Source organism: Hordeum vulgare, chromosome 2H (genome assembly GCF_904849725.1).
Source record: "Hordeum vulgare subsp. vulgare chromosome 2H, MorexV3_pseudomolecules_assembly, whole genome shotgun sequence".
NCBI classification, from domain to species: Eukaryota; Viridiplantae; Streptophyta; class Magnoliopsida; order Poales; family Poaceae; genus Hordeum; species Hordeum vulgare.
Genome location: NC_058519.1, coordinates 44,122,419 through 44,134,601, shown reverse-complemented (window position 1 = coordinate 44,134,601; position 12,183 = coordinate 44,122,419). Strand labels below are relative to the sequence as shown.

At 45.4% G+C, this 12,183-nt stretch overlaps 2 protein-coding genes across 5 annotated transcripts; one reads left to right on the top strand and one right to left on the bottom strand.

Annotated features, from left to right (window-relative positions):
* Nucleotides 1-890: 890 nt before the first annotated feature.
* Nucleotides 891-5,979, top strand: LOC123424764 (ubiquitin-like-specific protease 1A). 4 transcript variants are annotated; one of them, XM_045108444.1, is made up of 10 exons: nt 1,379-1,681; nt 2,231-2,310; nt 2,406-2,499; nt 2,631-2,729; nt 3,586-3,678; nt 3,772-3,891; nt 4,405-4,505; nt 4,732-4,804; nt 5,049-5,152; nt 5,891-5,979. In XM_045108444.1, exons 1-9 carry the CDS (start codon nt 1,475-1,477, stop codon nt 5,109-5,111), a joined length of 930 nt encoding a protein of 309 aa, XP_044964379.1. In that variant the 5' UTR covers nt 1,379-1,474; the 3' UTR covers nt 5,112-5,152; nt 5,891-5,979. The 4 variants fall into 4 exon arrangements, 2 of the variants coding, with proteins under 2 accessions (XP_044964379.1, XP_044964378.1); XM_045108443.1 differs by lacking the exon at nt 5,891-5,979 and having other exon boundaries at nt 5,049-5,439; XR_006621735.1 differs by lacking the exons at nt 4,732-4,804; nt 5,049-5,152; nt 5,891-5,979 and having other exon boundaries at nt 891-1,681; nt 3,759-3,871; nt 4,405-4,494.
* LOC123424763 (probable E3 ubiquitin-protein ligase BAH1-like 1) lies at nt 5,789-9,919 on the bottom strand. Its single transcript, XM_045108442.1, has 6 exons — nt 9,602-9,919; nt 7,252-7,496; nt 6,667-6,918; nt 6,382-6,519; nt 6,250-6,308; nt 5,789-6,132 (listed from the first exon to the last, which is right to left on the bottom strand). The coding sequence occupies exons 1-6, from the start codon at nt 9,792-9,794 to the stop codon at nt 6,027-6,029; spliced, it is 993 nt and encodes a 330-aa protein (XP_044964377.1). The 5' UTR covers nt 9,795-9,919; the 3' UTR covers nt 5,789-6,026.
* Between the last annotated feature and the right edge of the window lie 2,264 nt (nt 9,920-12,183).

Below are 12,183 nucleotides of genomic sequence, written 5' to 3'. Positions count from 1 at the left end.
GCTCTCTCCTCGAGCAACAACCGTGCTTCCTGCTCAAGCCTGAGCTAGCGTCGTTAGTGCTCGCCCATCCTCAACAGCCAATGCGCGCCCCTCGGGTGGCCAGCCTCGCGCACCTTCAGGCCAGTGGAGGCACCGTCGAGCCTTCGCTTCTCTACGTCATAAGCCGTTGCTGCCGTCGTCAGCGGTGGCATCATGGCGCGGATCAAGCATGAGTTGGAGAGGCATGCAAGGAGCTTGAGAGCTTCTGTTTCAGGGGAGAGGGCGAGATGCGACGAAGAAAACGGTTCACGAGCCAGCTGGCTACCCATATCCGCGACTTCCTCGCATACGTGCGGAGCCGGATTTTGAGCGAATATTCCAGGAATCTCGCTGCCCTCATCCATTCTCGCCCGCGAACCAAACACCCGGCGTCCCGTTAAAACTGGGCTATCCCTGTCCTCGGGAGGCTATCTCGTGAACCAAACGCATCCACGATGACAAAGCAGAGCTCGTTATAGTTATTACAGTCCTAATAAAGCGTATGGCATATTGGCGAGGAAGGGGGCTTTTCTTAAGATGGTTAGGTTAGAGTTGATGGTGTTCGCTAGAACGAAATTTGGTTTTGATTGGTCGTCAGATAACCAAGTTTTGCAAGGCTAGTCATGATGAAAAATAATAATTATGAATGGATTTTGACTTTCGCAAACAGTAGAGACTGATCGACGAACATGTGATAGCGCCGCAAAAGTGTACCGTAGTCACTTATTCTCTATAGATGGGGTGACTTGGACATAATGATGGGTGAATGTCATTTAAATCCGTTTAAACTTGGCTTGAATTTGAGAATTCCAAGCAACGGTTGGCCGGCCTAAAACCCATCACGCCGATATTTCGGTCGTTTCCTTAAGCAAAGGTATATGATTTGGTCGTCCAATCAAATTACCACGGGGCATCGGATTGTCGCCGGCAAGAGGATCTCGCCGCCGTATCGTGTCCCCAATTTCAAATCCGCCCGTCCGGTGGCGCCGTCCGCCGCCTAAAACCCCGCCCCCCTCACCTCCTTCCCCTCTCTCCTCGCCCCCTCCGCCGCCCTAGCCAGGCTTCCTCGGTCTCCACGCGCGCGGAGCCACCCCCCACCAACGGCATCCCCATGCCCCGTGCGCCGGCGACCAGCGCCGCCGCCCACCGCCGCCTCGGCAAGCGGCGCGTCGTCGGCCCACACGGCGCCAAATCCCTTCCTCCCGACCGCAGCCACCTCCTCGCCTCCCGCTCCTTCACCCTCCGCCTCGCCCTCGCCGCCCCGCCCCACTGCCGCCGCAAGCGCCGCCTCGACGGCGCCCGCGCCCCTGCCCCCGCCCCCGCCCCCCGCCCCCGCCGCCGCAGCAGCGTCGTCGTCGCCAGCCACTTCCTCGCCCACCGCCCGTTCGTCCTCCGCTACGTCCTCGCGGCCGGCGCATCGGCCCCTTCCCGCCGTCGGAAGGCCTCCGTGACAGACATGGGCCAGCTCATTTCCCTGCTGCGGAGAGATAGCACCGACGAAGGCGGCTCAAGGGTACGCAAGAGGCGTGACAAGGGATTGCGAGAGGTGATAGATCTCAGTGCGAATAGGGTTCAAGCGGACAAGGCCAATGCCGCCAGGTGGGATATTGGCGATGTGAGCAACATCACACTTGAGGAGGCGCCGGGGGATTGGCCCAAAGAGGTAGCCATTTCAATCTCATAGGTCACTGGCTTAAGAAGGAATTCACGTGCATAGCTTGCTAATATTCATAGTGTAAAATGTTTAATTCATCCGGGTTGGTCTGAATGGCGTTTACTCATATAGGCATAGTTGACTGGTGACAGTAGCTTTTTAAATGGCTGTTTGTGAACTTGTTAGCTAGAGCGAATTCACCCATAAAGCTAGTAGAAATTTCCTTTGGATGACAAAATTCACCATCACCTGTAGCAACTACTCCCTCCGTCCCAAAATAAGTGACTAAAAAATGACTCAGTTTTGTACTAACTTTAGTACAAAGTAGAGTCACTTTTGAGTCACTTATTTTGGGACGGAGGGAGTATGTTTCAGAAATGGATGTTTTGGGGTTCCTCACAAAGAGTGGATGTTTCACTCCTAAAGGGTTAACTGTGCTTTCGAAGTCTAGGTCTGTTAAATGGATTAATAAGTGTATTGTCGATTAGCCTGTTCGTTGCGACTCTTTTCAGCAGTTCTTCAAATATAACTCCCATATTTTGTATTTGTCTATTTCAGGATCTGTCTGAATTGTTTACACCTCTCACAAATGAAGAAGAAAGTGACGTAAACAACTTATTGAATGATAGTGGTCACAGGTAAACTTGGCAACAATGACTAGTAAATTTTATTCAATACTTCTACTTTATCTTATTAGCACCATTAAGCATTAACCATCCTCTTCTGTTCGCAGTAAAAAAATAATAGTGCGGCATGAGCCTTCAAACATTGAGATTACCAAAGAGAAACTATGGTGTTTGAGGCCTCATGGATGGTTAAACGATGAGGTGAATATTCGTATGGAAGAACCTCCTTCATCAAAGAAAACATCCTGAAGAATATGTTTAAATGCTGTTCCATTATTTATTAGCTTGATGTTGCAAGGCTTTATCTTGTATTCCGTTTTCGCTCCTTTCAGGTCATCAATTTGTACCTTGAATTATTGAAGGAGAGAGCAGACAGAGAACCCAACAGATTTTTAAAATGTCACTTCTTTAACACATTCTTTTATAAGAAGGTTAGCTGATCTGCATTCTTTGCCTTCTAGTACTTCACAGATGGAATATTCTTCCAGTCTGGATTCTGTTACTTACATTAGTTATGGTTTATTATATCTGCTAGCACTGTCCAGGTTATGTTTCTGCCTTGGTTGCTACTTTTGTTGTAGTGGGGACTGCTAGCAAATTTGGTGTAGGAAACTGGCATTTCAAGCATATGAGATCATTCATCATTCATTAATTTAAGAATATGCATCTCCTGCATGTAAGGGTGGGAAAAAAAATCTCCTTAACGGATCGTGAGCTCGTCTTAAAAAATGAGTCGATTGTTCTCATCACTTTGTTAAAAGCTGAGATGTGTCGTTAACTGGCTTGTCGTTAACTGGCTTGTTAACTCGGTTTGAAATTGCTTCAATTATTCGTGTTATTTTGCATAAAACTGGAGTCGATTTTGAATTAAACTCGACTATGCTCTGGCTCGTCTTGTTAGCTCAATTTTAAAATTGTTTTGAAACTTCAAATAATATTATATCAAATCAAAACGAGCCAGTTCCGAACAAAGTTTGATAATTAGTCCCAGGCCTGTCTTGTTTTCCACCCCTACCTACATGACTTACTTGATCTGTTTACCCATGCCTCATAGTTACGTAAGTTCATGACTGTTTTGTTGAAGTACAAGACATGTGTGATGTCTGTTATTCTTATATCACTGCTGTATGTTGTCCATCCAGCACGAGTCTGCATTCCTTTTCTGGTTGTCAGATCCCCTCGCTATTTGACTATGTGTTAACCTTGCTTGTTTATTTTTTCCATCATAAATTTTAGCATGTAGGCTTAAGAGGTGGACACCTCATGACATTCTGTGTTCTTGTTCAGCTTGCTTGTGGAAAAACTGGTTATGACTATCAATCTGTTAGAAGATGGACAACCCCCAATAAGTTGGGTTATAGGCTTGCGGAGTGTGAGAAAGTAAGTTGGTACTGGATCCACTTTTCCTGTTACTAGCCTTCTCTTTACATGTTCATTTCTCACGTTACGCTCACTGTTAGAATCTGGTTGCAGATATTTATTCCAGTACACAGAGATGTACATTGGTGCCTGGCAATTATTGACATGAAGGAAGAAACTTTTCATTATCTTGATTCTCTTGGTGGCAAGGACGGTACCGTACTGAGGATACTGGTAGACTTAACTGATGTCTTTGAAATAAAATAATATCTGCTTAACTGATGTCTTCATATAAAGTACCATCAATGACCTTCAATTACTTCTCTCGTGAGTTGTGAAAAAATGGTTCCTTAACAATCCAATGATTATGTATAAACTTTGAGGTGATTGTCTGAAACCATTATGTGGTACACATGGTTTGGTTTCTCCGTGTGGATGACAGAGCTAGTTCGCATTATTAGTAGTAAAAAGTGGACTATTGTTTTACGACTAATCTATCCATGTCATTCACATTATGGCTGATCTATGTGTGTGATCAATTCTATATTATTGTATCTTATAGACCTATGTAGAGTTCTCTTTTATCTTTCGTTATTTAAGATGTTTGCATGTTTAACTTACCAAGCAGCAAATTAACATTATTATTTGGAAATTTAAAATATATATCCATTGGTTTCAGTTGTGGTTTGTTTTGCTAATCATTTCTATATTTGTTAAATTGGATTTATGTTTTCCTGTTTCTGTCAGGCTAGATATATTATGGATGAATTGAAGGACAAGAATAACATAGAGATAGACACAAGTTCTTGGCGGGAAGTATCTGTTCATCTTCCTTTGCAACATAATGGGTACACTTTCTTTCCACTGCTTGTAGGCCTAAATTCAGCTGTGACTTAAGGAATAACAGTTTGGTTTGGTTGCCCCAAACAACTCATATGAAGTGTCAATTATCACCACTCAGTTCTTTACTGCATTTTCAGCACCAATTGTTGTTTACCTGAAAAATCTGTGTTGTATTCTTTATAGCAATAAGTACACATGGATTTGTTTGATGTGGAACTTCTTTTGTAACAGATGGGATTGTGGTATGTTTATGCTCAAGTTCATCGATTTCTACAGCAGAGGTCTCATACTATCTTTTAGTCAGGTGTGTATAATGGACGTCTTCTGACTGTCAACTTAATAAATATGCTTGATTAGGGTTCTGTGGAGGTGCTTATGTTTTTGTGAGCTCGAGGATCTTCAGAATAGGCTGCCAAAAGGGCTTATGCAAAATCAAGTTCAAATTGAAGACAAGAGGCTTAATCTCTCTTGCACACCCATATACCGTGGGATATGTGTTTACCTGGTATCATGTAGTTTAATTTGGTTAAATCAATTACTCTTTGCAGGAGCATATGGAATATTTTAGGAGGCGGACAGCAAACGAGATCCTGAGATTAAGAGCTGATTAAGAATGACTTGTTTATGACCAACATTCAGACATTTTCCGAAGGTATTCTTCTTGCATTCCGCTTGCCAAGATGCGAGGAAGTATTTCTCGGCTGTCAACAACTGGAGTTGTGGTGATTATAAGCTCTAGGAGTAATCACCATGCCACCACAGTTTTGTAAGATCTTTGATTCTTATATTGATATAGGATCTGATTTTGATAGAATAGAGGGTTGGAAAAGAGATATATAGGGCAGACAGTAAGACAAGTTTAGAGGTAGAGTGCTCTGCTCACCCCGATAGCATGTTTCAATAACTGGAATTTGGAAATAAAGAGAGGTTGATACTGTACCTCTTATTTTATTAACTTAACATTGCATGTACTGTTGCGGAAACTTAACCATGCAGTGAGTATCTGTGATCGTTATTGCAAGTTTGCAACATCCACAAATGGCGTTCTATAGAGAAAAGAAAATCACGCATCAATGTTAGTCAGATGTTGACAAATGTTGTCGTTGTAAGGAAGTTGATTCTTATTTTTGGAGTAACTTAACCCTAGTTTCTGAATTCCTTTTATCGTGATACTAGTTTTTGAATTCCTCTGAGCATGGACTGAAATACCTTACATAAACCTTCAATGAGTATGGATTAACATTTAACCAAAGTCAGAACCCAAACCCAAATAGGTCCGAACCGTTGCTTCAAAATCCCAAACCCAAACAGTCTGGATTAACTGTAAATATACATGCGATTCTATATTCAGATAATCAGTACAAGTTTACTTACCCCTTTGTACATCTAGGCGCACAGGTGACCACCCAATTACAGACCAATTCATTCAGCAGGATAGATCCAGCTATATTACACAGTCATGCCAAATCAAGATCTAACCAACAACAATGGGAAATCCCATTTTTGTAGAAAGTCTGCATGTTCCATCAGACGCCCAAGAATGCTCTGCACTGGGACTCCCAATGCTCCTTAGCCAGACGAACACGCTCAACTCGCTCCATCTGCATTCTCTTCTCCCAGTACTCCGGACAACTGTGGATAGTTCAACAATTCAACACCGATAAAACTGATCACAAGGGACGGAAACATGTTCTTTGTTTTCTGTCATATATCTCTGTTCACTTAGAACTTGTCAGGGTGTGAACTTACCTATAGCTTAGTAGCATGTTCAGCTCATCCAAGTGTACAGCATTAGGAAAGACCCCAGCCTGGAATGGGGAAATTTGGTCAGTCGGCTGGGGCATCCACAAACATCTGTTCCATGGAACTGAATATTTTTACCTGTCGGCACAAAGGGCACTTTGATCTGTGATCTGCGGACTTCAACCCATCGACAATCGTCACCGATGCAGCAGAGCAGCAGCACAAGTAGCAAAATATGTGCCCGCACGAAAGAGAGACCGGATCAAACATTGTGTCCTGCAAAAACAAGTTACACAAAAGATTGAGGAAAGGTTATTACGACTGCAGTACATAAGTATATAACTAGCGTATGTTGGTGCGCCGAGGAAGAAGATTCTCGATACTAAATAGATCTTGTCTTAGATGTCAGAAGCGCAAACCCACCAAGCAAATCGAACATGTCAAGCTGATGTCAACGCGCATAGAGTCAAAGAGGTTGCACGAGAGCGTAGGCTGTTCATCATCGAATGTGAGCGAGCAGTCGCCAAAGAGCTCCATCGCAGCCTCGTTGTTCTTGCTTCTTCTCAGGTTCATGTAGAAAGCCATCAGCTCAGACAGCCATGGGGACTGGAGTATCTCAATGTGCAGGCTCTGGGCTTGCGCTTTGAACTCCTGCCCTTGCTTCGAATAATGTACCTGCAGATTAGATGCTTTTGGTCATTTTTTTAATCTGAAAGTACAAAGACCGCTAAGAACTCGGTAGCTCTATTCTCATTTCTGATTGAAGATCTGGCCAGAAAAACATGACAGTACAGTTCAAAAATGCCTTTCCTGAGCATAGTCCGTGTGATTCCTATATGCATTCATACACCAGGACTTGACAGATCTTGCTCGTTGAAGCCTAAAACCAATATCTAGCTACTTATATTATATCTATCTTCCTTTTGTTGATATATATTGTGCCGAGAACGTAGATGCCAGTGTTTTTTTCACTTCATTTTTAAAGAGAAGGCGGGACAAATGCCATACCTTGTCATACTTCTTCAGGATCTTCCTCATCGCCACGGCGTTTATGATCGCGTACGTGACCAGATCTTTGCCCTGCTGTATCAACTTCCCATGGCCCTTGTGACCCCTGTTGCTGAACCACATGACGTATTTCTTGAACCCCGACGCCAAGTGCAGCTCAAGAAGCTTCTTGGCCTTCTCGTTGAAGCAGCCTACGACGGCCGACATCTCGTCGAGAAGGGACGGGAAGAAGCTGCCGTCGCACACTGCATATTGTTTTTTTTTTTTTTCAAAATGTCAACTAACCGGCCATGAAAGGTAGTACATGGATCATCACTTGAACTTGAATATTCACAGCGCCGGCTGGAACCATGCATGAAATATTCCTTCTTTGCAGTGTTTGTGTTTTTTATAAGAAAAAAATGGTTGGGAAATCGGAGTAGGCAAGTTGATGATTATTTAAAATTGCGAAGTCGGAGTCAGAGGAACAGATGCACCAATCACAAATATGCCCCTTGTTGAACCTATGAGCACAGCACAGTTGACTCTACACTGGTTGGTTGCCTTAAGCTATATACTATAGAATTTTGTAAGCGACTTTCTTTACTAGTAATAGTTTTTTCATCCCGTTCGGCACTTTGACTCTTGGAAACATTATCATTTTAAATTTGTTCGTGAAGTTTAGTGCGTGAAGCCATCTCTAAGAGGGAGTATTCAATTTGAACTGATAGTCGGCGCATGTTGTGGGCTCATTGGCCTCGCAGTCGTAGTGGTAGCGTAGTGGCGCCTCCATGCTGTCCTAATCCGCTGGCCGAATTTAACCACCCTGGTTTATCTCTTGTTTCTGAACCGATGGTAGAGGAGGCAAGCAGGCAGGCAGCCAGCAGCCAGCAGCCGTGTCAGTGTCAACTACATGATGTTAAAAACACATATTTTCCTTTTTAGTACAGCAAATTGTTACGCGAAATTTGAACCAGATGGTGAAGAGATGTTCTTATACCAATAAATAAATAATTTTTTAAGGTATCCTGCTGAGAAAACCATGAATGGCCACATTTGTTGCTCTGGTTGACTCCATTGATGCACCTCTAAGGCTCTAACCCATGATAATCCGGGAGAAGCTTGGTGAGAGGCGGTAAAAATCTCTTAACAAGCCGGTAATTGAATTAAGATGAAATAGGCGGACGCGGTAAAATATGCATGTTTTTTTTTGTCCTTCCCCGGCAACGGCAGGCAAGGGCCGGGCGTGGATTTTGTCTAACTGATTGCGGTGCATCGCATATCCTGACCATCCATCAAGCATGCAGATCAAATCAATACATCAATCAGGCATGCATGCAAGCAGTAGGGTCTATGGTCTAGTAGTAGAGAATATCACTTGCCTTTTAGCTGTATGTACTACTACTAAATAGCTACTAGTAGTTGCACTATGTTTGCTAGAAAAACTTTTAAATGTTTTTTACAAATTTAAATTCGTTTATGTATTTGAGTTTATCACGGCCAGCTCTACGAAATAAGTCCAATATCGATATATTTCCAATAAAATTTCATATATATTTTTATAAAAGTTCAGACAAGCTGTTTACAAAATTCATTGGTTCCAAATGCATTTTCTAGCAAAGTTTCCTCACTAACAACAAAGCTACTATAAAATCATATTTCAATTTCAGCTAACAAAAATGTTTTTATAATTTATACAATACTGATCTTGTTCTAAAGACCTTAGCGCCGTGAGTTAAATATATAAAGAGTTTTAAAAATAAAATAAAAAAATTTAAAGATATGAGTCATCTAAACTATCAAAAGAAAAATAAAAGTAACTATGATTGAGGAGAGAGAAAAGATGCTCTAGGCATGCATGTGTCACTGAGCAGAAAAAGACTAGAAGAAGGGGCATGCACATGCAAAAGGATTGGATCCATATGAAATAGTAACGGTTGAGATACTAGTTACGCGCACAACCAGTTAGACAACGCCTTATTCGGCAAGGGCCAGCTTGCTCGGCAAGGGCCAGCTTGCAGAAAGAATACGAAAGCTAGCGTGCAGGCACACCCGTACACAGGTTCCATGCAGAATTCGTCAAGCTGGTCGCAGCGTGAAGCAACTGAAATGCCGAAAATACCGGCAGCTGTTCGGCGCCGACAGCGACGTACGGGGCTCCGGTCATCTTCTACTCTAGGCTTGTCATTTTGCCGTAGGGGGAATCCGCTACGGACGGACCTATTCAGATAGAAGAAGAAGAAGAAGAAGAAGAAAAGATTCCGGCTAGTATTTCACGGGTCAAAATTAGCACGAGGAAGAAATCACGGGCTGAAACAACGGCGCCGGCCGGAAAGAGAGAAAGTGGAGATGGTCGTGGTGTCTTGTTTACCGGAGCAATGGCCGTGGCAGCGGGCGGAGGAGGCGCCGGCGTCGGCGGAGGAGGTTTTGTGGTGCGGGGCGTGGTGGGAGCGGCATTTCTTGAGCATCTTCTTGAGGCGCTTGAGGCCGACGGCGGGGAGCTGCTGCTCCGCCGCCGTCCGCATCCCGCGCATGTACGTCTCGTACCTCTTGGTGAACTTCATGGCCGGGCGGGCGGGTGATTTCCGCGCCCTCGATCGAAACTGTTGCTGTTGGCGTTAATTGGATGGCGGATGGAGCACGGGAGAGAGGCGGGCGCGCGGTGGCGGAGGAAGGAGGGCGAGAGTCACGGGCGGGCGGGCGGGCGGGCGGAGGCGAGGATGGTGTGAGCGTTGGTTGAGCGGTTCACGTGAAGAGGGGAGGAAAGCTTGAGGACGGGCGCGATTGGGTGGGGGAGCAGAGAGGAAGGAAGCAGAGGCTTATTTATTGTTCCCGGCGGCGGGCGGTGCTCATTCGCGACGAGACGACGACGGGGGTGTAATATTTGGCGCGGTCGCCGTCCTTTGGCTCGTGTCCTGCTTTCCCGTCGTTTCCTCTGCTCAATGATGCGTGTCCTGCCGGTCGCTGCCTGGCTCGATGCGATGAGGATTGTATAGGGATTCGGAAAGGGGCGCTGCGGAAGTCATTCAACACCCTGTTACCCACAATGGAAGTAACATAGGGGGTGTTTGTTTCCACGGACTTTTTAATGTAGGGATTAAAAAAAGTTTTCTTTTAGTTTCATATATGAAACAAACAGGAGGGACTTTTAAGACTAAAATAAGGTATTTGTGACTAAAAGAAAAAGTCTCTATAGAGGGTCTTTTTAAGACTTTTTGGCACTTTTTTCAACAGTGCCCTTACTTTTAGCATGTCATTTAATAACTTCTAGTACACTACTAGGGGTAAGAGCATCTCTAACAGCTGCCCAAGATAGGGCAACAATTTTTTGATTATAGGGCAGCCAAAATCTCGGTATAGGACAGCGAAACATCTGTTGATTTACCAACAGCCCAAGATAGGGCAGTGCGTTGCTCCAACAGCTGCCCCAAATGCATCTCCAACGCGAAATTTAAACTCACACGGCTATATTTTGACACATAGCAGATACAAGTTCGACAAACGAACAGCAGAACGGCGATAAAATTAAATCTAATTTTAACCTAACGACGACTAATCGGCGGCGGCGCCTAGTCCAGGACGTGCGCGTCGGAGTCGGAGTCCTAGAACGAGGAGCCGAGCGACGACGACGACGACGACCCGGCATTGATACGGTTCGGCGGCGACGGCGGTGGATCGGACGGCCCCGCACCGTCGGCTCGGGCGGCGGCGGCCTTCTTCTTCTTCTTCCGCCCAACGAAGAAGTCGAGCTCCGCCTGCACGAGCTCGGGGTGGTCGCGGCGGAGCGTCTCCATGCGGAGCTCGTTGATCTGCGCCGCCCGCAGGTTCGCGCGCTCGCCCCGCTGCTGGCGGCGCTGCTCGTGCCCGTCCGTCACATCGACGAAGTGCATCGGCGACGCGGAGTCGAATGTCCCTATCCACCACCGAACTCCGTCGGCGGTGATCTCCGCCGCGAATCGGCCGGAGGGGCGCTCCCGCACGCCAAAGAAGCCGGAGCTCGGGCGGCGGCGCGGTGCCATGGCGGAAGAGGGGGAACGGCGACGACGGGCGGCGATTGGAGGGAGGGGGAACGGCGGCGGGTGGTTGGCGCGGCGGGAGGTGGATGGGCGGCGGCGAATTTGGTGCGGTGGCGCGCGGCTGGGGTAGGAATTTATTGGCGCACGGTGGGGCGGGAAGCTTCCGGTGGCAGTTGGACGCGCGCGCGCGTGGCCAAAAAATATGGTGCAGTTGGCTAGTTGCCCCATATTTACAACACTTGGGCAAAATATAGATCACTCCCCTAAATTTTTTTGGCCAAATGCCCAAGATAGGGCAGCTGTTGGAGACTTTGACCGCTGCCCAATATAGATCACTCCCCTAAATTCCTTAGCCCATCAGTTACTAAGGATAAATTTTGACCGCTGCTAGTGATTCAATCATGGATCACTCTCTGTACCTCTCAACAGACTTTGAGTTAAGGTACACATCAGGTGCGGTACCCAGCATGGCATACTTCAGATTCTACGGCCAAGGCATAGAAGACGACCTTCGTCTATTCTCTTTATTCTGCCGGGGTCGGGTTTTGAGTCTTACTCAAATTCACACCTCACAACGCAACCAAGAACTCCTTCTTTGCTGATCTATTTTGAACTCCTTCAAAAACTTGTCAAGGCATGCATCTTGTTGAAACTTCCATTAAGCGATTTCGATCTATAGATCTTTGATGCTCAACGTTCAAGTAGCGCAATCCAGGTATTCCTTTGAAAAACTCCTTTCAAACAACCTTGTATGCTTTACAAAAATTCTACATTACTTCTGATTCACAATATGTCAACCACATATTCTTATCAGAAATTCTATAGTGCTCCCACTCACTTCTTTGGAAATACAAGTTTCTCATAAACCTTGTAAAAACCCAAAATCTTTGATCATCTCATCGAAGTGTACATTCCAACTCCGAGATGCTTGCACCAG